General features: G+C 47.3%; 1 protein-coding gene across 1 annotated transcript in view; it reads right to left on the reverse strand.

The window, feature by feature from the left end:
* ttc7a (tetratricopeptide repeat domain 7A) overlaps window positions 1-26,408 on the reverse strand; it is a 109,136-nt gene extending 82,728 nt beyond the window's left edge. Inside the window, 10 exon segments of the mRNA XM_084321919.1 lie at window positions 219-256; window positions 259-281; window positions 2,383-2,552; window positions 3,157-3,235; window positions 4,055-4,170; window positions 4,369-4,499; window positions 9,157-9,325; window positions 22,201-22,364; window positions 24,910-25,099; window positions 26,310-26,408. Of these exon segments, the coding sequence (XP_084178045.1) occupies window positions 219-256; window positions 259-281; window positions 2,383-2,552; window positions 3,157-3,235; window positions 4,055-4,170; window positions 4,369-4,499; window positions 9,157-9,325; window positions 22,201-22,364; window positions 24,910-25,099; window positions 26,310-26,366 (1,137 nt within the window). The 5' untranslated portion in view covers window positions 26,367-26,408.
* Between the last annotated feature and the right edge of the window lie 189 nt (window positions 26,409-26,597).

Genomic DNA, 26,597 nt, shown 5'->3' on the forward strand with positions numbered 1-26,597 from the left:
CTACCTCCTGAGCCACTGTCGCCCCCAAACAGTGAGCCACATAACACCATGGAAGCAGTGAGGAAAGCACAGTGGGCGAGAGGTACAGAGAACAATAGAGAGGAGAGGAGAGAGAGATGAGAGAGAGAGAGAGAGAGAGAGAGAGAGAGGAGAGAGAGAGAGAAGGAGAGAGAGAGAGAGAGAGGAAGTGAGTGTGTGTGTGTGTGTGTGTGTCTCACCATGGACTCTGTGATGAGTAGCAGCAGTACGGCCTCTCCACCACGTCCTGAGGACAGAAGCAGCTGCCAGGAAACAGGAAGCAGGAAATAAGAGCAGGAAGCGGCTCACAAACAACAACAATCGACACACACAACACACACACACACACACACACACACACACACACACACACGCACACGCACACACACACAGACACACAAAAACACACACACAGCACACACACACACACACAATGCACACATACAAAACATATTCTGATGGTAGATCTCAGGAGAGTGTCCCGTTTCTGTCTCACCTGTGGCACTGTAACACAACCCTGACCTGCCTGGAGGATCACTACACAGCTCTCTCAGGTGTTCCTCGGACACACGTACGCACACACGCATGCACACACGCACGCACGCAACCCTCCCCCTGGACACCATCTTCTTTAATCTCTCTCTCTCTCTCTCTCTCTCTCTCTCTCTCTCTCTGTCTCCTAAATCTCTCATTCATCACTTTCACCCTTCGACCCCCCCCCCCCCCCCCCCCCCCCCCCCCCCTTCCCCCACACCCCCTCTCCTCCTCCTGTTCCTCTCTCCAGTCGGGGCCGTGTTGTAAAGAGACACGTTTACAAGATGCTATCTCGGGGCTTCAGAGGGGTGCTTCAGAGGGGTGCTTCAGAGGGGTGCTTCAGAGGGGTGCTTCAGAGGGGGCTTCAGAGGGGTGCTTCAGAGGGGTGCTTCAGAGGGGTGCTTCAGAGGGGTGCTTCAGAGGGGGGCTTCAGAGGGGTGCTTCAGAGGGGTGCTTCAGAGGGCTGCTTCAGAGGGGTGCTTCAGAGGGCTGCTTCAGAGGGCTGCTTCAGAGGGGGGCTTCAGAGCTTCAGAGGGGTGCTTCAGAGGGGGGCTTCAGAGGGGTGCTTCAGAGGGGTGCTTCAGAGGGGTGCTTCAGAGGGGCTTCAGAGGGTGCTTCAGAGGGGTGCTTCAGAGGGTGCTTCAGAGGGGTGCTTCAGAGGGGGCTCAGAGGTGCTGCTTCAGAGGGGCTTCAGAGGGTGCTTCAGAGGGGGCTTCAGAGGGGCGTCAGAGGGGTGTGCTTCAGAGGGGTGCTTCAGAGGGGTGCTTCAGAGGGGTGCTTCAGAGGGGTGCTTCAGAGGGGTGCTTCAGAGGGTGCTTCAGAGCTTCAGAGGGGTGTGCTTCAGAGGGGTGCTTCAGAGAGGGGTGCTTCAGAGCTTCAGAGGGGTGCTTCAGAGGGGTGCTTCAGAGGGGTGCTTCAGAGGGGTGCTTCAGAGGGGTGCTTCAGAGGGGTGCTTCAGAGGGGTGCTTCAGAGGGGTGCTTCAGAGGGGTGCTTCAGAGGGTGCTTCAGAGGGGTGCTTCAGACGGCGGCTAAACTCTGACGGGAGCCGTGTGAAACAACAAGTGCCATGTTCCCCAGGGTCACTTCTTCTCGTCTTCCTCCTCCTCCTCACTTCACCCCACCCTCCACCCTCCTCCTCCACCCGCCCTCCTCCACCTCCACCCCTCCTCCTCCACCCGCCCTCCTCCACCTCCCCCCTCCTCTCCCCCCGTCCTCCTCCACCTCCTCCTCACTCCACCTGCCCTCCTCCTCCACCTCCTCCTCCCCCGCTAATCTCACACATGAATTTAGATTTTCTCTGATGATAGTGTGGGCAGGGATTGGTCATGTGGCAGCGACTAAGGATGGCAGCGAGCGGCCTGAGAGACCAATACAACACAAAAGGAGAAATAGAGCACGGGACGAGGACGACGGAGAGAGAGAGAGAGAGAGAGAGAGAGAGAGTGAAGAGGAGATTTGATGGAGAAGAGAGGAAGATTAGGAGAGGTGGCAATAGGTGAGGAAGATGATGAATTTGTGAAGACTATGAGGGAGCTGCAACGCACGCATGTGCACCCACACACACACACACACACACACACACACACACACACACACACACACACACACACACACACACACACACACACACACACACACACACACACACACACACACACACACACACACACACACACACACACACACACACACACACACACACACAGCCTCAAGGGGGAAAGGTATATTTCACATGAAAGATAAATAAATTAAAGTTGATCCTTTATGTCGATGCTTCGGCTGTTCTCATCTTTCATGCCAGTGAAACAGGTTGCAGTGGACTGACTGACCCGTCGGACAGGTAGCGCTGGGGTGGTTTGACGGTGGGGTAGATGGCATCTTTGGGACCGGCGGCTCCCTCTCTGTGGAGCCAGGCGGAGGGCGGCAGGCCCAGCGGAGCCCAGTAGCTGTCCTCACTCACCGTGGTCAGCAGCACCTCCGCTAGCTTCTTCGCCGCAGACTAGGGGACACACACACACGCACGCACACACACACACACACACACACACACACACACACACACACACACACACACACACACACACACACACACACACACACACACACACACACACACACACACACACACACACACACACACACACACACACACACGATTCAGTACACTAAAAACCATGATTGTATCATTATGCCATGTTCCAACAGTATTGTAGTAGATTAGAACATCATATTCTATCTAGTGTGTGTGTGTGTGTGTGTGCCTGTGTGTGTGTATTTTTTTAGTGTGTGCGTGTGTGCCTGTGTGTGTGTTGTGTGTGTGTATTTTTTGAGTGTGTATGCCTGTGTGTGTGTGTGTGTGTGTGTGTGTGTGTGTGTGTGTGCCTGTGTGTGTGTTGTGTGTGTGTCTTTTTGAGTGTGTGTGTGTGTGCCTGTGTGTGTTGTGTGAGTGTATTTTTTGAGTGTGTGTGTGTGTGCCTGTGTGTGTGTTGTGTGTGTGTCTTTTTTGAGTGTGTGTGTGTGTGTGTGTGTGTGTGTGTGTGTGTGTGTGTGTGTTGTGTGTGTATATTTTTTGAGTGTGTGTGTGTGTGTGTTAGACCCCTCACCTTCCTGAAGCTCTGTGACCCTCTCGACTCCACCACTCTGAGGACCCTACGCAGCTGGTGGGCACCCTGCGCCAGGTGACTGACACGCAAACACGCACACACACACACACACGTACACACGTAGACACATACACATGAATGAAACATGTGAATGATATGGGCAGATAATATAGACAGACAGACAGACAGACAGACATGTGATATACAGTAGCAGATAGGAGAGCAGATAAGACAGTGTCCATGTAATTCTATAGTGTTGTTTATGATAATACAGTAACAGTATCATAGGGAACGTTGTTTATCTCGCTGCTTCCCATATGCTGTCCAGGCTATAAAAACCCAATGGGGAACAGTCCCATTGCAGTACACTCTCTACTTAGAATCATGCGGCAATATGTGATAGTCTAGTAGTCCAAGCACTGACTCAGTTACTGTCTACCATCCTTACGGCAGAGCAACACTGACACCTACTGGCCACAAACAGAAATGCCTCTCTCGCTGAGGTCAAGTGGTTCTAAAAATGCCTTTCTCCCCTCCGGCGCCTCCTCACTTTCTAAAAACGGACTGCATGACAAGCTCCAAGGTTCCTCCCTTCACAGACAAGAAGGAATAGACGAGGAAGTATAGTTTGGCTAATCCCCAACTCCTGTATGCAGAGGGAAATCACACACTCTGTGATCTTTGTTCAACGGAGGTTAATATCTGCTAATTGGCTAGCTGGTTCAGCCGAGGACAGGAGGCATCTGAAGGGAAATGAACGCTGATACTATCTTCTGTCTTAGTGGAAATGTCCCTCTTGTTAACTATTTAATTTAGGGGGAAGAAAAAGTAGAAAACCACAATTTATTCATCATATCTGAACAAATTGTCTGACAGTCGAGGTGCTGTAGAGACTCACCCTCTGTGCAGCAGACACAGATACGCGCTCTGTAGCGCCGCCTGCTGGAAGTAGCCCAGGTCGACGTCCACAGGTGGAGGAAGCAGACTGGGCTTGGCTGACTTTGTGTTCACCATCTGATGACACGCCGACAATTAGACCGGGTTGCTTTACACACAGTTATCGCTACAGTTCATTTAATTGACTTTCATTTCAGACCAAGTAAACGATGACTACAAAGACAACACACGCACGCACGCACACACACACGCGCGCGCGCACGCACGCACGCACACACACACACACACACACACACACACACTCAAAACACACACCTTATCGAGTTCCTGCAGGTAGGACAGAGCAGCATCGCAGGCTCTGAGGTAGCAGGACAGACTCTCCTCTTCTCTCGCAGACAGACGGACACGGGACACTGAAGCCAGTGACTGGTGGTCCAGGGACAGACCTGAGAGAGAGAGGGAGGAGAGAGAGAGAGAGAGAGAGAGAGAGAGAGAGAGGGAGAGAGAGAGAGAGAGAGAGAGATATGATTACAGAAAAGAAGCAGATGAAACAGATTCTAACCAAGAATTATGACATGTCATGCCTACCTAAATGGCTCAATGCCACAGCTCATTGATCACAGTTGTAGTTTGTCAACTAGATGGTATATACTAAGACCAAGGCAAGCAGTAGGCTTAGCATGTGAACACTGATGGAAAGGTGACAGGATAGTAGTCTCCAAATAAATAAATAAATAAATAAATAAATAAATAAATAAATAAATAAATAAATAAATAAATAAATAAATAAATAAATAAATAAATAAATAAATAAATAAATACAATTAATCTCCACTGGCATCATAATAACCATTTTCATCAAATAATATCATTGGAGAAACATTAGAAATACAATTACAATTATAAAAATGTACGCCTCCAATATTTTCTTAATTTCCTCTCTTCATCCTTCTTTCATTACTGCTTCATTATCCCTTACTTACACTTACTGTACTACTTACTACTTCTGTAGCTTGATGGCAGTAGCATTCATTCAACTAAACTCTTCTTTGCCTTTCCAAGTACAAGTAGCATTACATTTTCAGCAGTAACAAACTAATTTCAACAAAAAGCCTGCTGATAATGGAGGCCTTGCACAGAATGTTTGTGTGTTTTTCCAAGTGTAGACTAATGGGGATCCATAAAATAAACAAAATAAACCCCTGTGCATTTTGCACGGAAAAGTGCAAAAGAAAAAGAGAAGCTTCCAGGAATACCCCATCTGCCGAAAGAGGTCAGCCATGAATAAAAAGCCACCCCTTACCCTGGCCCTAAGGAACACTGACGTCTCAAGGGAGCAGCAGAAGGTTCAGTCATATTGGAGTTGAAGGTAACTAACTAGCCATTGCAGACCAACTAACATTAGAGCACACAGTTGTGATTTCATATCTTATCGTGTCATGTGCATGGCATTGTTCTTAATCCAGCACAAACCTAATACAGTTAGTTCAGTGATTAATTTATGTAAACTGTAGAATAATTGGACCTGTTCTCACTAACAAATAGTTTTAGTCCCGGATTATTGCATAATCTCTGCAATAATGTCAAGCTCTCTTTTCAGGAGACAGCCATGTATATCACAAGCCAGGATCAGGATGCAGAGACCCAGATTAAGAAAGAATTTGATAAACTCCTCCAGCGCCTAAGGGATGAAGAGGCAGAGAGGATAACTCGTCTGAGTGAGGAAGCAGAGAAGAACAGGAAGCGGTTGAAGGAAATGATTGAGGAAATGAGCAATAAGGAACGATCCATACTGTATGTGGCACAATTGAGACCATCAAAGAAAGGAATCCAGGCCCTGGACGCCTTGTTTCTGCTGAGTTTACAACACCACCCATGGAAAGAGGCCAGTCCCTTCTGCGGAAACCAAAGAACCAGCAACTGGTTCGACTGACTCTGATGAACCCAACGAGGTTTTCCTCAGCTGAGTGGGGTTTCGCCTCTTAACCCTGTGAGGCCCTCGGTTGAAAAATTACAACATCACTTTTAGCTTTTAGCTATTTAAAAAAAAAAATCTGTAAATGTTTAATTTTTTTTAATAAAAAATGTAAACCACATTTACATAGTCAATGGATCCTGTTGTTCAGCCTCACAATGCTATTGGATAGTAAATGTGTTTATAGGTCCTGCATTCTGGCCTCTGAAGTTGCTAATGTCAATTAAGGACTCTGGGTATCACTGATGGAACGTGTCTGTCTGTGCAGAGAATTCTAAGTGTTTCGTAGGTGTTGCCAGGGAAAGTGTTGATGGACAGGTCTAATCCTTGGGATGCAATCTGGGGAGTTGACCTCTCATCTCAAACCCGTCCTCTTTTTTGTATCCTCTAATCACAATGTTTGCTTGGTTAATTGGTTAAGTACGACGAAGAGGCAGGAGAACACAAAGCAAAGGTGCCCAAATTCAAATCCCACCTCCTGTGCTAAACGAGGCACCCAACTGGATCAGCGTGGTTCTGGATTTGGGACAATGGAACACAGTCATTCTTCAATGCAATGATGGTGAATGTCTGCACATCTTTACACAAGCTCTTACTGAGAGGGTACACCTGGTAAAACACTGGCTTTTTGTCTATCTTAATAAGAATCATATCATTAGCCTACCATTTATTTATGATTAACAGAATCTTACTGATAACACTGAGACAGAAATTTAACTGAGTCATAAGGAATCATCTGTAAATAGTTGAAAGATGGAATGACTTTGTCTCCACAGACTATGTTTAGACAGTATATCTCCACAGTGTATAATTACTCTGGTGTTAAACTGGTATCTAATATAAGTCTATAATCTAATATCAATTACAATGGGAATTAACAAATGATTGTAATTTACAATGGTTTCACTATGAAAGTATTTTCTTTCTCTCACAGTACTATGCTGCCAAATAAGTTTCATATGATGGAAAAGTAAACGCCAATTGGAGGAACACAAACAAATATCTTTGATTTATTATCTTTTTTAAATGGTGAAATGAGGCAACTAGAGGTTAGGTAAATGTTGCTAAAACAATAAGCTAGGGAAAGAGAACACACATTGCTAGCTAGAGTGAAAATGGTGTTATTTGGACAGTATTGTGTTTGGGGGGTAGCAGGGTAGTCTAGGTCCAGATGGCTACTCTGATGTCAGTTAGTGGCCTTATTGGTATAAATAAATGAAGGGAGCTGAAAGCTCCAGGACTGCAGGAAGCTGGGGGTGAACAGGGGCCAGGCATAATCAAATAACCAGACAGCTGCCAATAGACCAGACATCATCATCCAAATATTCAGATCTGACTACATTCCCACAACAATATACAGTGTATCCAAGAAAACTATGCAATGTCAGAACTACGGCTGTCTCTCATTACAGTATGTCAAAGTGGTCGCCTCAGGATCTTTCTCATGCAGTTCCTCTGAGATGTGACATAGGAAAATGTCATAGGGCATTTAAAAAGAATCAATGAACAATTTAAGAGTTCAACAAAAGAAAGATTTTAGTGTAAACAGCAGACTTGATGAGAGTGATGCCATCATTGTCAATAGCCAGGATGCAGGGAATGTATAATGACAGTGACTTCATCAGTCAGTCTTCTTCAAGTGGTACATTTCTCCGTTAATTACTAAGAAGTTGCCCAGAGAATGGCCAACCAGGTCATGAATACAAGTGGTGGAAACTCAAGCTAGTTCCATACTAACCAACTTGGTCATGTGATACATTTACAAGAACTGGCTGAACACACCATGTGACCATTGACAGTGAGGCGGAGGATGATGATGATGATGATGATGATGATGATGATGATGATGATGATGATGATACACTGAAGACTGAACTATGACTGTGCCCCATATCCCAAAACAGCCAGCGTCTGTAAAAACGGAACCCAACCTCAAGGTCGTTTCTGATTAAGTTGAAAAACTTAAATGTGTCTTGGTGGGGGAATTTTCCATGTAATGTTTCCCCTGACATTAATGACAGTGCGGTGAGTGACTGTGTGTAACAGGAAGTTAATTGACAGCATTACTCCATGACACAGAGTCTGATGACATCATCACATCTTTTAAAACACCATCTGTATAGAAAACAACTAAAAAGACAATTGTTCCAGTGAATCTGTCCACTTAAAGGAACGTATTAGATTCAATTCTGAACCTTCTCCCATTGTAAACGTTGCTCCAAAGACTATCTACAATACAATTGTAGGCTATAGGCAGATGGACAGACACACAAGCACAGGCCACCTTTGTCAAGTTCAAACCCAATTTCTAAATCTCTGCTCTCAGAGCAATGGATTAAATAACATGTAATAACCACTGTTATCCACTCTGTCCGCTCTTCATTCACACGCTAAGGGTCAAGACTGCACTGATCTGAGGTTTAGATTCTAAACTCAGGCAAACATACCAAGGTTACTGCGATAACAATCAAGCTGGTATTTTCCAGGCTCGTTTATATTCTCCTGACTGCATTCCATTTCAACTTCCAAATCCATAAAAGGCTACCAGCGAGGTTGTGTTTTTTTTCTGTCCTGCTGTGTATTTTTTGTCTGCTGTGCTGCCTCTAGCTGCTCCGAGTTAAGGTTAACTGTATGAGAGGCAAGCTTTATGGGTAATTAAAGTATATCACCAAACTCTGGCCATGATCCTAACCTTGATCACATCACACCACAGATAGAGATCTGCCGGGTCCATGAGATTCCACTGTGGACTGCTAGTGGAAATACATACAGTATCATGATTTATAGCTTCTAAAGTCATTTATCTGAATTGATTGATTGATTGAAAACTTTATTAACAGATTGCAGAATGGGTACAATACAGTACAGCTCAATACACACAATTGTTAAGGGGATGCAGACCAGAGAAAGACTTTCGTCTTGTTTACATCAGGGTCCCCCATTTTCAATTAATCAGGAAATCATCTAATTTGATTAATTCCCTCACTAATCAAATGTAAAATGCAGTAGCAGATACATGAATCATGCACAAAAAAGGAGACCGTTCTGAAATGTCCTAACTAATGCTAAATATACAGTACTTTCAATTTCTATAGTACTCTCTATTCGGCTTCAGGAGTCGTGGGTACCTTTGATAACGAAAGACTCGGCCAGCAGGCGCAGGTGGTAGACGGGCTGCTCGTCCCGTGTCAGCTCCTCAATACCCACCCTGGTACACATGCCCTGGGCGTCCCGATAGCGGCCCTGGACGTAGTGGATTTTGGCCATCAGCAGCAGAGCCTCATTTAAGTACCTTGGCTGAAGGAAAAGGCACAGAATGGCTGATTAGGTTACTGGTGTGATGCAGCGGAACATATGACAATATATACTTTTTTAAAGTCCTAAATAGAATCGGACTGAATTTACTTACTGTGTGCTACTATGATATATATACCATGTATACTGTAGAAGCCAAAACCGACATATTGGAAGTTGTATTGTTTATGGTAATGGCATTAATAATAATAATAATAATAATAATAATAATAATAATAATAATAATAATAATAATAATAATAATAATAATAATAATAATAATAACTTTATTTGTATAGCACTTTTCATACAGAGGTTGCAGTTCAAAGTGCTTCACAACAGTAAAAAATACAGGCATAAGCGAGCATAAAAAAAATTAAATACAAAGAGATAGAGAGGTAGCAAGGTAAGGCAAATCACAGTTATTCAGTAATACAAATAATAAAATAGAATAGATTAGAATAGATAGAGTAAAAAAGTGTTGTTTGATTCAGTTTAAAATAGGCTAAAAATAATAAAATAGAACGGACAGTAAAAAAGTGTGATAAGATTGTTCAATAAAAAAAAAAATATATATATATATAACAACAGAGCAGTGTATCGCTCTTAGTACTTTGAGTTTCCTTACAAAGTTCTAACATACAACAGAGCATCGCTCTAACATACAACAGAGCAGTCCATTGCTCTAACATACAACAGAGCAGTCCATCGCTCTAACATACAACAGAGCAGTCCGTCGCTCTAACATACAACAGAGCAGTCGGTCGCTCTAACATACAACATAGCAGTCCATCGCTCTAACATACAACAGAGCAGTCCATCGCTCTAACATACAACAGAGCAGTCCATCGCTCTAACATACAACAGAGCAGTCCGTCGCTCTAACATACAACAGAGCAGTCCATCGCTCTAACATACAACAGAGCAGTCCGTCGCTCTAACATACAACAGAGCAGTCCATCGCTCTAACATACAACAGAGCAGTCCGTCGCTCTAACATACAACAGAGCAGTCCATCGCTCTAACATACAACAGAGCAGTCCGTCGCTCTAACATACAACAGAGCAGTCCATCGCTCTAACATACAACAGAGCAGTCCATCGCTCTAACATACAACAGAGCAGTCCATCGCTCTAACATACAACAGAGCAGTCCATCGCTCTAACATACAACAGAGCAGTCCATCGCTCTAACATACAACAGAGCAGTCCATCGCTCTAACATACAACAGAGCAGTCAGTCGCTCTAACATACAACAGAGCAGTCCATCGCTCTAACATACAACAGAGCAGTCCATCGCTCTTAACACTTTGAGTTTCTTTACAAAGTACAGTTCTAAATTACCTTATAGAACAACAGAGCAGTGCGTTGCTCACAACAACAGAGAATCGCTCTAACATCATAGTATTGTATTTATGTTTTGAATATTAGGGGCACACCACTAGGGGCACACCACTTCTTAGTATAATAGGCACTGTAATTAGAGTAATGTTATGCACCTGCTGAGAGAATTTTTTTCTCCTACCGGAGCAATAGGGAAGACGCAAAACTGTTCTGTTCTCAACCATCATTTTCTTTGGATAATAAACCTTACAAACAGCTGCAGCCTGGACATTCAATCTGTCAACATCCACAACTTCTTTTGTTACCCGAGTAGAAGAACATCTGAGTAGCTGTACTGTGGCCCTGGGTCACTACATATACTATTATTACTATTATTGATTGAATTCTGCCATTCCACTATTATTACTATTACTATTCTACTCTATTATTATTATTATTATTATTATTATTATTATTATTATTATTATTATTATTATTATTATTATTATTATTATTATTATTATTATTATTTATATTATATTTTCTGCCTGTACCTCCCCTACCACCTCGTCCATACTGCACACCTGGATTTCCCTAATAAAGGAACACTTGACTTGACTAATATGCAATACAGTGCCCCAGCTTGTTAGTGCAGCAATGTTGTGGTGCTGTTTGGTGTGATGTTTGGGCGCTAGGTTGCTACCAGTGGCGAGCAATGGTTAAGGTACCACCAATCCGGCGCTCTAGTAGCACACCATGTATCGCGCTGCGTCGCGAAGCGGCCGTACTAGGTTCGCTTCCCACTCCCGGTGACTCCCATTTGTCGCATGTCTTCCCGCCTCTTCTCCCGTTCTTCCTCTCTTCATCTGTCGGTCATGTCTGACCATGAAAAGCAATAAATGCTAAAAAGAAATCTAAAAAAAAAAAGCTGCTAATCTACAATCAGAGGCTCCTGTCTCCTTCCCTGTAATGGAGGGGAGTATAAACGTTTGACCAGCCCTGTAAGGGTCCACCTATCCTGAGGTCTTCCCCTGCCCTTCACTCGCCCTCACCTTTATACAGACTTTCCCCTGCTGCTCCCTCCTCCCCTCCTGTCCATCCAAGGACTCATGAACAGCCCCCACCTTTGCACAGACTTTCCCATGCTCCTTCCATCTGTGATCCTGTACCTCCCCCTGCTGGACTTTTGTTGCCACTACACCTCCTTCACTTGCACTTCTGTTTATGTGTTTTCTCCCCTTAGTGTTAACCCTTCCGCTGTGTCTGTTACCCTGTGTGCTCCTGTGCTTTTGTTAGATGTTTATTCTTAGATAAAGTGCTTTTGTTAGATGTTTATTCCCTGAACGTCAGCAAAACAAAAGAGATGATTGTGGACTTCAGGAGGTCGGGGGTCAAGGACTACAGCCCCCTCAGCATCGACGGGGCACCGGTTGAGAGAGTGAACAGTTTCAAGTACCTCGGAGCCCACATATCCGAGGACTTGACATGGACCACACACATTGACAGTGTTGTGAAGAAGGCACGACAACGCCTCTACTTCCTCAGGCACCTAAGGAAGTTCCAAGTCAGTCAGAAGATTCTTAAGAACTTCTACTCATGTACAATAGAGAGCATCCTGACTGGCAACATCACCTCCTGGTTTGGGAATAGCACTGCACAAGACCGTAGCAGACTACAAAGAGTGACACGTTCAGCCGAACGCACAATTGGAGGGGGGCTTCCCACCCTCCAGAACATTTACAACAAGCGGTGCAGGGGTAAGGCTAAGAGAATCATCAAGGACTCCAGCCACCCGAACAACTGCCTCTTTGAACTGCTGCGGTCAGGCAAGCGATACCGGAGTCTTAAGGCGAGCACAGAAAGACTCAGAAGAAGCTTCTATCCCCAGGCCATCAGGCTGCTCAACGAACAATAAACACTATGCAACAACCATCAAATGCACACAGCATACACACGCACACACTCACTTAAACAAACAACACACTGCAGCACCCACTCTCCACACTTTAGATCACCTAAACACACTTTACACGTTATATTTATTGGTAAAGGATTTGCACTACAACTCGTACACCTTACTGTAAATTGTACCTAAATTGTACCTCATCCCATTTCTGCTCTGCACTATATAGTATTGTATATTAGTACCAGACCACGTGAGCGGATCGGCGCGGCCGAGAAATCCGCTCTTCGCTCTTTAAAGCTTGGTCCGCTCCGCTAATCACTCATGTTGACCCCGCCCCCAAGTCGCTCTCCGCTCGCTCCCCGCTCACCTTGAATCGAGCGCTCCCCGCTCCCCGCGCCAGATCGCTCGGCAGTTTTTTTTCTTCTTTTTTTGGAGCATGGTGTAAATGAGCTCAAACTACAACAGTCTACACCCCCTGGGCCCCTTAACAATTGTTTGTATTGAGCCGCATTGTAATTGTAGCCATTCTGCAATGTTAAATAACGTTGTTTATCCATTCACTATCTCTATTAAGCGATGATAGGCTAGCCGAGCCACAATGCTATGGTCGCTGCCATTAACGTTAGCATGTAAGCTAACGTCAACAACAATGGCGTCGATATACTTTTTCTAACTAGAGTGAGTGTGGGCGTCTCTACAGTGACAAAGCCTGAACCGGATATCACAGGTTCACCCTTCTCATTGGTTGAAAATGGCCTTCATGTTTGTACATCGCCATCTGTTGCTTTGGCATTGTACTGCATGTATATTACATCAACAGTGTTAAACCACTGTGAGCGACCTGGAGTGGATTGGAGCGGAGGAGAACTCTCGCTCCGGACGTCGCGCCGACCCATTTTAAAACCCACTCCTCGCTCACGTCAAAACCGCCCGCTCCGCGCCCCGCGGCGCTCACGCTCCGATCCGCTCACATGGCCTGGTAACCACCCATTCTTTGTTTTGTTGTTTCGACTGTTTCTCAGTGGGGACGCTGGAGCCGGAAGGCCACCTGACTGGGGAGGGGCGCTCGACGGCTGCCGGGCGGCGCGCACCCAGCTCTGCATGCCGCTGAGGCTCACCTTCCTGCCACAAACATGGAGTCAGGGAACCCTCGCAACGCACGGAGGTCACGACAGTGAACCGCTGGTGGAGGCCTGAACGGTAGTTCCCAGGTGGTGATGTCATTTTCCAAGGCTTGGGAAAAAAGACAGCTAGATATAAATCTAAGCTAATCATTTTCTTTACGCTTCTGAGGTGTGCCTGTAGCAACGGACTTCCGAGAAGTGAAAGATAAGGGAAGAGTGGAAGTACGGTCACACCCCTCGCTTAAATACAAGTGGGAAGTGGGCATGGCCGGACAGGTGTAGGTGCATTGTGGCAGGAAACTTTCAAGGTCACAGTAGGTGACAGGGGAATATCCCACTATGAGCAGAGCGCAGAGCCATTACTGAATCCTTGTACTGAATCTCCTCTCTGGTAAACAAGAATACCCTGAAGACTCTGGCAGGAGCACTCATTCAAGGGTACTACGACTATGCTTGCACCTCATGCACCTCAAAGGCGCTAAAAACAAAATTACAAACATCACAAAACAAACTGGTCAGACTACTGCTTGACCTTACTCCTAGAACCCACCTCACCCCTGCCCACTTTGACAACCTAGGATGGCTTAGAGTAGACAACAGAGTACAGCAACTTGCAATGGGCCTGGTCTACACGATACACTACACCACTAAGGTACCCATGTACATGTCAAAATACTTCCCAAAGGTCAGTGAATACCACGACCACAACACCAGAGGGAGCTCCACAAATCATGTTAAACCCAGATTCGGCTCAAACAAGGGACTAAACACGTTTCGCAATTATGCCACATCAATGTGGAATGCCCTACCCACAGCTGTAAAGGAATGTGAATCACTACCCACTTTCAAAACCACTCTCAAAGAGCACCTACAGGAGACTGCAATTCGAAACTGGCCCCTGTAAATGTCCAAACCCAACCCCCTCCAATGTACAGTTTCCCCCCACCCCACCCCGCCTACCCAACCCCCTCCAATGTACAGTTTCCCCCCACCCCACTCCGCCTACCCAACCCCCCCCCCCACCCAACCACCTCCAATGTAGTTTCCACCCCACCTACCCAACCCCCCCCCCCCACCCCACCTACCCAACCTCCTCCAATGTACAGTTTCTTCCCCCTCAAATGTATACTCTCTTTTTGTACTCAAACAGTACTGTATATTTGTAGATCTGGTATGTCATAAATGTCTAGATGTTCCAGTGTTATGGATGTTACATTCAGAGAGAACATTGGAAACTTAACTTAACATTGACAAGGCATCGATTTGAATTGGAAGTATAATTTACACATTTTACTTACACTTATTGAGATAAAGATGAGCCTGCAGTAAGAAATGTTTTGACCTTTTGGATTTGAGATAGGTGACAAAATACACAGCGTTATAGATGTTACGGATATTGACAAGCTTTTCGGACTCACTGAACACATGATGAAAACTCTGTGAATATCTTTTTCAAAGAATAACATGTTTACTATCACTTTGTAGGGAAGGGTTTGAGGTACCCAAAAAGCACATTCAGGAAAACCTGGCATTTCCTCTCAAGGAATGAATCACAAAAAAGTGCCGTTATGGATGTTACATTTTTGCGTTATGGATGTTACACGTCTGAAATAGACAAAAAACACTATCAAAAATAGGGCTTTTGACTTCGGTGGACCATTTTGAGGGTCAAACCAGTCTGGATTCATGTTGTAGTCTGAAAAAATGCCAGGAAATGCTGAGAGAATTGTTGAATATATATAGAACACAAATGTTCTAGAATGTTCGATTATGACATCATACTGTGACATCACAAATGTTCTAGAATGTTCTATTATGACATCATACTGTGCCATCACAAATGTTCTAGAATGTACTATTAATAATATTTTTGTGAGGTTTGGTCCGCTCCCCGCCACACGCTCCGTTCCTTTAAGGTACTATGTTGATTGATGCATTCCCCGCCACGCGCTCCGTTCCTTTAAGGTGCCGTGTTGATTGGTGCATTCCCCGCCACACGCTTTTGGAGCAAGTATCAATCTCATCCCGCAGCTGTCACAGTTTGTAATTAGCGCCCCTGAAGGCTTTATATACACAGACCTCCTTGCTATCGATGTTGGGTCGTTCTGGAATACAACTGCATATACCTGCCTTTCCCCGTCGCTGTTCCTGTCTTCTTTCTCTCCAGGACCTTTTTGTGGAAAACCGCTGTGGAGAACCTGGTTCCCCGTTTGGAGCTGCGCCTCGTTATCTGCCCGCTTTACGCGTTGCGCTCTGGTGAGTTTTTGGAAACAGTCCTTTTGGATTATCAGTTTTTTGTGTGTTTGGTGAACACTGAAGAAATACCGTTTTTGTTTTGTACTGGACTCAGCTAATTTGTGTGTTAGGATAACACTGAAGAATTCCGTTTTGTTTCGCACTGGACTCAGCTAATTTGTGTGTTAGAATAACACTGAAGAATACCGTGTTGTTTTTCACTGGACTCAGCTAACTTGTGTGTGGTACACCGAAGATCAAGTCACTTGGGATTAATACTGGACTCAGTCACCTCTCTGCCTCTGTGTGTTCGTTGGGCTGTTTCTGATTTCTCTCTCTCTCCGTTTTCCACCGTGAGTGAAAGCTGGGAGTATCTGCAGAGCCGCTACAACGTCACACGCCAATTCCTCACCACTATCTACTGGGAGTATCTGCAGAGCCGCTACATCGTCACATGCCAGATCCCCGTTTGTTTGATTACTGTACCTCATCCATCTTATGACTCTGTAAATAAATACGCCCTAGCTTTGGCTAACTCTGAACTTCCTGTCTGTGCCGTTGCGTTTGAGGTCGGTTACAAACCATAACATTAAGACCCAACCATGATGACCTCAGCCGACACAGAGAGGGTCAGAACAGCGTTGGCGGTCCAGATAGAGTTAACCAACGACCACAGCCTACAGCTAGGTGCGGCTGCGGTTGCTGTACAGGAGCTCCGAGACCAGGTCCTGCCTATTCAGGAGTCCCTTGGCTCTCTGGCTAGCCAGCAGTCTAATATTCTCCACCAATTACAAGCGCTGAGTGAAACCGTTAACACCTTGCTTGTAACCCCACTTACTTCAGGAGCCTCGGCCGGAGCATCACCCGCAGCCCTGGCAGGCCCCGCGCCTCCCGATCCCGCACCTCGGGAGCCCCGTCTCTCCGAACCACGGTTGTTCAATGGTAACTTCGAGGATTGTACCACATTCATCATGCAATGTGAGTTGGTTTTTCGTCATCAACCCAGCCGATTCACTTCAAGGGGAGCCCGAGTGGCTTACATGACTAACTTGCTCTCAGGCCGGGCAGCCCAGTGGGTCACTGCCTCCTGGGCAATGGGGGCTGATTTCTGTTTTTCCTACCCAGACTTCGTGGCTGAGCTCCGCAGGGTTTTCCACCACCCAGCCCGTGGCCAGGACCCTGGAGCCCGGTTGGGCACCTTCCGGCAGGACAGTGGCGGGGTCACCGACTACGTGCTGGAGTTCAGACTGGCGGCAACGAAGAGCGGTTGGAATGATCAAGCGCTTCGTCTCACCTTCATGAGGGGGCTCAACGACGCTGTCAGGGACCAGCTCGCGACCCGTGAGGAACCTGAGTCCCTCGAGGACCTATTCAGCCTCGCTATTCGCATCGACGGACGCCTCCAGGAGAGAAGATGTGAGAGAACCCGACAGGGACCTCCAGAGGTTCTCCAGACCCCCCGTACTCGTGACGGTACTGCGGTCCGCCCTGCTCCCAACACGACTGGTGGCCCCTTCCCCTCCCGTTCGGTGCCCGGGGAGGAACCCATGCAGCTGGGACGTTCACATCTTAGCCAAGCTGAACGGGAGGCGAGGTTCAGGTCCGGCCTTTGCCTCTACTGCGGTCGGGAGGGACACCGTATCGCCAACTGCCCCACCCGGCCAAAAGACCAGGCTCGCCGGGACCCCGGGAGATCCTGGTGAGCCGTTTTTCTCGTTCCCAGAGCCGTGCACCACCTAGCCGTCTGATGAGCGTCACCCTGGCCTGGGCGGACCAACGGGCCACGGTGGAGGCACTCATTGACTCGGGGGCTGACGAGAGTTTCCTAGACTTCGAGTTTGCTACCCGGGCCAACATTCCACTTGAGGACCTTGTGAGGCCATTGGAGGTATTTGCATTGGACCAACACCGCCTGGCTGACATCACTCAACGCACCTGTCCTGTCCTGCTCACCATTGCTGGTAACCACGTTGAGAGACTCCAGTTTTTTATCACCAGATCCCCTCTTGTCCCAGTAGTCCTGGGCCGGCCCTGGCTCGCGCTGCACGAGCCCCACATCGCCTGGTCCTCTGGTACCATCAGGGGGTGGAGCTCCTCCTGTCATGCCCAGTGTCTTCAGGCGGCGTCCTGTCCCTCGCCCCGGAGATCCGTTTGTGAGCCACCTCCGGACCTCTCGACCATACCCCCCGAGTACCACGACCTCAAGGAGGTTTTCAGTAAGTCCAGGGCTCAGGCCCTTCCGCCTCACCGGCCTTACGACTGTGCCATCGACCTCCGCTCAGGGGCTCCCCTTCCCGGCAGCCGCCTCTACAGTCTGACCATCCCTGAGAAGGCAGCGATGGATCAATATATCTCTGAGTCCTTGGAAGCAGGACTCATTCGGCCTTCCTCCTCTCCTGTGGCGGCCGGTTTCTTCTTTGTTGGGAAGAAGGACGGAGACCTTCGACCCTGCATCGACTATCGCCAGCTCAACGAGATCACCATTAAGAACAAGTACCCTCTTCCTCTCATGAACTCCACCTTCGAGCCTCTCACCCAGGCTACCGTATTTACCAAGCTGGACCTCCGGAGTGCCTACCATCTAGTCCGTATCCGAGAGGGCGATGAGTGGAAGACCGCCTTCAAGACTCCCAGGGGCCACTACGAGTACCTGGTAATGCCGTTCGGCCTCACCAACGCTCCGGCGGTATTCCAGGCGCTCATGAACGACGTCCTTCGTGACATGCTGGAGGAGTTTGTGGTAGTATACCTAGACGACATCCTCATTTTCTCCAAGACCCTCGAGGAACACATCCAGCATGTCCGCCGTGTGCTGGAGCGCCTCCTCCACAATCGGCTCTTCGTCAAGGCAGAGAAGTGCCGATTCCACTCCGACTCCGTCAATTACCTGGGCTTCATCGTGGAGAGAGGCTTGACCCGAGCTGACCCTCGCAAGATCCGGGCCGTGGAGGAGTGGCCGGAACCCACCTCTCGGAAGGAGTTACAGAGCTTCCTCGGGTTCGCCAACTTCTACCGAAGATTCATCCGGAACTACAGTCAAGTGGCGGAACCGCTTACCAGGCTGACCTCTCCCGCCCTGCCGTTCGACTGGTCCCCAGCGGCGTGTGCTACGTTCCGCTCCCTCAAGAAGAGGTTCACTTCTGCCCCGATCTTGCTCCATCCAGACCCCAAGAGACAGTTCATCGTTGAGGTGGACGCCTCGGATACTGGACTAGGAGCTATCTTATCCCAGCGGTCGGCAACAGACCAGAAGGTACATCCGTGCGCCTTCTACTCGCGTTGTTTCCTCCCTGCCGAGAGGAACTATGACATCGGCAATCGGGAGCTGCTGGCGGTTGTGGCTGCCTTGGAGGAGTGGCGTCATTGGCTAGAGGGGGCCGAGGAGCCATTTACCATTTGGACGGACCACAAGAACCTGACGTACATCCGTGCTTCCAAGCGCCTCAATGGCCGGCAGGCAAAATGGGCCAGCTTCCTCAGTCGGTTCGACTTCTCGCTGACGTTTCGCCCTGGTTCCCGCAACACGAAGGCAGACTCCCTGTCCCGGTTACACTCCAAGGGGGCTCCAACCACTGAGGACCCGACTCCCATCCTCCCAGAGGCCAGGGTGGTAGGAGTAGTCACCTTGGGCATCGAGGGGGTGGTAAGGCGTGCCCTACGCTTCCATCGCGCTCCAGGCAATGTACCGGTTCATCGTCTCTTCGTCCCCGACTCGGTCCGGTCCCGGGTCCTCCAGTGGGGCCATACCAGCCGGTTCGCCTGCCACCCGGGCGTTCATCGCACGTTCTCCTTCCTGGCTCGTCGATTCTGGTGGCCCACCATGAGGAACGACGTCAAGGAGTTCGTACTGGCCTGCGCAGTCTGCGCCCGCAGCAAGGCCTCCCACCAGGCACCCTCCGGGCTATTGCAGCCGCTTCCCATTCCGAGCCGTCCTTGGTCACATGTGGCGCTGGACTTCGTCACGGGTCTTCCTTCTTCCCAGGGGAACACGTGCCTACTGACCGTGGTGGACCGGTTCAGCAAGGGGGTTCACCTCGTGGCCCTTCCCAAGCTTCCCTCGGCGGCCGAGACGGCGGACCTCCTGACACGCCACGTGTTTCGCCTCCATGGTTTTCCCCAGGACGTCGTCTCGGACCGGGGGCCCCAGTTCACTTCCCAGGTATGGCGGGCTTTTTGCAAGGGATTGGGGGCAACGGTCAGTCTTTCCTCTGGTTATCATCCCCAGACTAACGGACAAACGGAGAGGATGAACCAGAGTGTGGAGTCTGCTCTTCGGTGTGTGGCTGCCGAGAAACCCGCTTCTTGGAGCCGTTTCCTTCCCTGGGTCGAGTACTCCATCAACTCCATGGTCAGTTCTGCCACCGGCCTCTCACCCTTTGAGGTATCCCTGGGCTACCAACCCCCTCTTTTCCCTGCACAGGAGTCGGAGGTGGCAGTTCCCTCCGTACAGGACCACCTCGACCGGTGCCGTCGGGTCTGGGAGATCACCAGGACTGCGCTGCTCCGGTCATCGGAGCGCGCCAGTCGTGGGGCTGACCGGCGCTGGGTTCCTGCGCCGACGTACCACCCTGGGCAAAGAGTGTGGCTTTCCGCAAGGGACCTTCCACTTCGGTCCTCGGCCAAGAAGCTTAACCCCCGGTTCGTCGGTCCTTTTGAGGTTCTGAAGGTACTCAGTCCGGCGGAGGTGAGTCTTAAGCTTCCTGCGTCCATGCACATTCACCCCGTTTTCCATGTGTCCCGGGTTAAGCCTGTCTCTCTCAGTCCCCTGATGCCTCCTGCTCCGGCACCACCTCCTCCCGAGATGGTGGACGGTCACCCCCAGTGGCAGGTCCGCCGGTTGATGGGCGTTCGACGGCGGGGTCGGGGGTTCCAGTACCTGGTGGACTGGGAGGGGTACGGTCCGGAAGAACGGAGCTGGGTCTCATCGTGGATCCCGGCCTGATCACCGACTTCCATCATGCCCATCCGGGCGAGCCGGGTCGGGCTGGTCGCCGGGTGGCTCCCGTGGAGGGGGGGGTACTGTGAGGTTTGGTCCGCTCCCCGCCACACGCTCCGTTCCTTTAAGGTACTATGTTGATTGATGCATTCCCCGCCACGCGCTCCGTTCCTTTAAGGTGCCGTGTTGATTGGTGCATTCCCCGCCACACGCTTTTGGAGCAAGTATCAATCTCATCCCGCAGCTGTCACAGTTTGTAATTAGCGCCCCTGAAGGCTTTATATACACAGACCTCCTTGCTATCGATGTTGGGTCGTTCTGGAATACAACTGCATATACCTGCCTTTCCCCGTCGCTGTTCCTGTCTTCTTTCTCTCCAGGACCTTTTTGTGGAAAACCGCTGTGGAGAACCTGGTTCCCCGTTTGGAGCTGCGCCTCGTTATCTGCCCGCTTTACGCGTTGCGCTCTGGTGAGTTTTTGGAAACAGTCCTTTTGGATTATCAGTTTTTTGTGTGTTTGGTGAACACTGAAGAAATACCGTTTTTGTTTTGTACTGGACTCAGCTAATTTGTGTGTTAGGATAACACTGAAGAATTCCGTTTTGTTTCGCACTGGACTCAGCTAATTTGTGTGTTAGAATAACACTGAAGAATACCGTGTTGTTTTTCACTGGACTCAGCTAACTTGTGTGTGGTACACCGAAGATCAAGTCACTTGGGATTAATACTGGACTCAGTCACCTCTCTGCCTCTGTGTGTTCGTTGGGCTGTTTCTGATTTCTCTCTCTCTCCGTTTTCCACCGTGAGTGAAAGCTGGGAGTATCTGCAGAGCCGCTACAACGTCACACGCCAATTCCTCACCACTATCTACTGGGAGTATCTGCAGAGCCGCTACATCGTCACATGCCAGATCTCCGTTTGTTTGATTACTGTACCTCATCCATCTTGTGACTCTGTAAATAAATACGCCCTAGCTTTGGCTAACTCTGAACTTCCTGTCTGTGCCGTTGCGTTTGAGGTCGGTTACAAACCATAACAATTTTCTTTTTTTTTGTCTTAAATAGTTTCAAAATATCAGTCACTTCTGAAAATAAATTACAAAAAGTTTTTTGAAAATAGCTCTTTATTTGATTAATAATAATAAAAATATATAAATAATATATAAATATAAATATTTTAAAAAAGTTACTAAACTGCAACCCACACATCAGACCAAAACAAAAAAAATAAACAAAGTGCAATACCAGGTCGCGGTTTTACGGCATTACAGATTATACCTTTAAGGCAAACATAGAGAGGATACTGAGTCTGGCTGTCAGACATTATAGGGTTAGGGGTAAGACACTCAAACTGACTGTCAGTTGTCCTCTGCTCAGGATGGAGTTGAGATGGCTTTTGGCCCGGGACAGTTTGGGCTGGGTCTTGTCCATCAGGGGTGTGCAGTTCCACAATAGCTCTGTGTTTTCCAGGAGACACTCCTCCAACAGGGCCTCAGCCAATAGCAGAGACCCGTAGTCATCTGGGGGGGAATGATTTACAGATTTAACAGAATTCCTAGAAAAGGAGCAGTGGGTGGGCATAGGAAGGAGCAGGGGGGACAAGGGGGACAACAAGTTGATGTTTTGGGTAACAGGTCACTTGTTTCTGTAGCCAAAGCAAAGTCCCTGACTCTATTAAAACACAGTTTCCCACCAACTCAGAGGGAGGAGTTCAAATGCACCAGAAACAAAACAAAACAAAAATGTAATTCTTTGGGTTCTACTGTATTTCCATTCCTCCATGTCTTACCTTTAACACTAATTAATAATATTAATAAAAGCAAGCATTCCACATCCCTTCTTAGACCAATCAAGTCATGTTAGGGGTCCAGAAGTTTATAAATGCAGACTGGGCCCAAGATTCACAAGTGGACAACGTGAAAGTCACTTGTTGTGTATACACACCACCGATTAAAGCCTTCCTGTTTAGCTGTGTGCTCTCTTTTTCCTGTCTTGCCAAGTCCATGGCCAGTGTTTATGATCTGGGGTACATGACATATTCGCCTGTCCGTTTTATCTGCATAACCAAGGCCAAAGATATCAGAGAGTGTGGGAGGTGAGGGATAAACACACACACCAGTACACAGTACAGGCCTCGCCCTCGAGTACAGTGTGAGTTACTTAATGGTTTCACAACAGACCAACTCTGTCGTTTAGCAAAACTGTACATAAACTATTTACTTCCTGCTCATTCTATAAAATAATTTCAATCATATCATCGAAATGATAAAAAGATTAGCAGGAAGAAATTTCACTTGTATGTCCTGTGTAACAGGTTTAGTCAAATATAATGTCTGAAGTTACAGGACTAGCAACCCCCCCACACTGTGCCCTTTCGTGGTATAAACTTACAACTTTTAAATCACGGTGTTCTTCGCTCTCCTTGCAGTGGAACAACATTGGAGACAGTTGTCTCAAAACTATGGCTGACTAAGCTGTGAGTGAGGGTGAATCACTCCTCTTCCACAAGACTCAGTAGATCACACCACATATACTTAACACTCCAGCACACCTGCAGGGTGCAGTCAAGGAGAAACAGCCATGTGCAGGTGGCTATTCCACCCGGGCTGGTCCTGACTAGCAACTAGAAGTGGCACCACAAGTGGAATTCGGTTGAGTTGTCACCTCAGTCCTCAGCCCATTATTTAATTACTGTGCCGAATTCGGACTCCCTGCCAGAATCCGACCCCCCTCGGATGAACGTGCATACTCTATCAGCCCAGCATGTAATACATACTTTGTTAGAACTCAACTCGTTATTATTGGCGCATAGATTGCTGTCATAAAACGATCAAGCGGACAGAAATACGGGAACGTTTTGATTATATTTAACATTGTAAAACTAAGTAAGTGGAGTTTCGAAGCTGTAAGCAGAATACAAGTCATAGGAACACCCACGATATAGTGTTCTTCCCCCTTCCTACTGCATAAGAAATAATTTAAAACGCATTGCAAGGAGAACAGAGGTTATTTGTTGAGTTTATGTGTATACAAATCCCTTGCAATAAATGTGTCTTAAATGAATGAAAAGCATACACAGCACCTAATGCTGCTCTGGATACAGGTAGAGCATATATCGTGTGGGTGTTCCTTTGTTTTACAATGTCAAAGCCTTTTAAATATAATCAAAACGTTCCTGTATTTCTGTCCACTTTATCGTTTTATGACAGAAATCTGATAGCGTGTATGCACCAATAACGAGTTGAGTTCTAACAAAGTATGTACATGCTGGGTAGACTGATAGAGTATGCACGTTCGTCCGAGGGGGGGTCGGATTCTGGCAGGGAGTCCAGAACCCCCACCCCCACCCAACCCCACCCCACCTACCCAACCTCCTCCAATGTAGTTTTTACGTCAAATGTATATACTCTCTTTTCTGGACTCTTTTTGTATCACAAACAGTACTGTATTTGCAAATCTGGTATGTCATAAATGTATAGATGTAGCAGTACTGTCTATCTGTATGTCATGTATATTTGAAAATGGGGGACCCTGATGTAAACAAGACGAAAGTCTTTCTCTGGTCTGCATCCCCTTAACAATTGTGTGTATTGAGCTGTACTGTATTGTAGCCATTCTGCAATCTGTTAATAAAGTTTTCAATCAATCAATCAATCAATCAATCAATCAAGTCCGAATTCGGCACAACACCGGCGTGGATGGGGGTGTGTTACCAACTCCAGAGCCAGGTATTTTGTTGAGCCGCACAGTTGATAAGTGACAAGTCTGTTTGCACAAGAGTGTTTGAACATACAATGTGAAATGTAACTTCAAGGATAAAGACATGCAATGAATAGGCTGCACTGCCTCTGTCTTTTCTATTACAATTGCCCGTTGCCATATATAGGGCGGTATATCAAAACTCACATAGCAGTGCGGTTAGTATAGGTGTATAGCCCGTGAGAGTACAAAGTTCAACTCATGCGAAACAGTCCCTTTACTTTAGATAAGAGACGAAAACACTCTGGAACGGAATCAGACACTTTGAAAAAAAGCCTACAGGTGTGAATGAATATCATCACTCACCATCTTCGTGAAATCGCGCTATCAGGAGTTGATCTATCATAGTCGGCATCTTGTCCCACTGGCACTCCGCTCTGTATCGCTCGATCTCCGCTTCCAGCCGGGACTGCGAGAGGGAGACCCGGGACGCCATGCCCGCTCTGTCCCGGTGCTGCTGACTGTACTCCCCGGACACGATGGGAGTAACTGCCGACTAGCAAACAGAGACATACATGTGTGATCTAGACTCAGTGCTGCAGCAGGACAACCAGCCCCTTTCAAAAATAGCTACTCTATAACTCGTACAACGTTTTGGACGATTTTTTTAAGACTATATATATAGGCAACATGACCATCAACAATAAAAAATGACTGAATTGTGTTGCATTTAAATCACTGTAATAATGGAGCACTTATTGGCCAAATGGAACTTTTGGACTATAGCCTGATTTATAACTTGTGTAGACCTTCTACCCAAACGAGATGTGATTTATGACCGGTCACCGGTCCCTTTTAACTATGTGATGTTTTTTTGTTTGTTTTTAACTTGATTGTACATAAAATGTGCATGCTATTGGGGCATATGCATTTTTTGAACCCTTTGTAAATGGTTGTGATGTTGACCTAGAGCGCTCTTCTTTGTCCCAAGTCACCTCTGCATTTTGACCCATGTGCTTAGCCTTTACCTGAAGGCAGGTGTTTGAACTATAACGTATAGGGTGATCCTATAGATCTCGTCCTAATGCCCTGTGCCCTTAATCTGTCCCTTTAACTGGATTAGTTATTGGGATTAACTGCAGAGAAACTGTGGTGAAAAGAGCAAAGTACGGAATGTAAACGCGATAATACGCATACAATATTCAGTTTCTTCTCAGACTTTATAACTGGCCATGCTGTCATTCATTATTGCAATGGAAGAAAAAAATCTATTTGGCAGAGAGATATCGCGGCTGACGCACTGACGCTGCAGGCTGCAGCAGCAACTGACTGGCTCAGGTACTTACACAAACTATAGCTAAATGTGCCTGCTGCCGTCGTATTGTAACAATTTGTTATAAACGAAAGTTTCATAAATAAATAAACCGTGTTTTATTGCTGCTGCGTGTCGCGTACACAAACACAGCGCCACCGTCTGGACAGAAATGTGAACGTCAAAAAGAATACATGAATTACAAATGCACCAACAAATGATAAGGACGCTGAACATTTGACATTGTCTGTATTATATATATAATTTATATACCTAGTCATGTCGACGTTATGCCTCCAAACTACACTGGTTATTATCGGGGACTACATCACATCACAGAGAGGGAAATCTTTCTCACAAACAATCACTAAGGGTCTCTCTACAGTACTGGGAGGGAGGGGGGGTCTTTGCTGGGGTTCTAATAGAATCTACTTCAATAAAAGGTAAAAGAAACCTCAAGTCTTTTGAAAAGAGATTTAGCGCCGTCATTTTCTCTCTGGAAACTTGACATTTGCTGGTCAGAAGAAATCTAACGCGTCTCAATAAACTCAACCTCGGTGCGGTCTGCATGACAGCGTGACTGACAGCTGCCGAGAGGCTGGTGCACGCGCGCCCTCCTACCCCTGACGTCACGACCGCCGCTACATTTTTAATTGGACAGCGGCACTAGTACGTCAGGGGTAAAAGGCGGGACGTACTAGTGCTGCTGTCCAATGAAAACTTAGCTGTCGTGTCCAAGAGC

Source organism: Notolepis coatsorum, assembly GCF_963971535.1.
Source record: "Notolepis coatsorum genome assembly, chromosome: 9".
Taxonomy (NCBI): Eukaryota; Metazoa; Chordata; class Actinopteri; order Aulopiformes; family Paralepididae; genus Notolepis; species Notolepis coatsorum.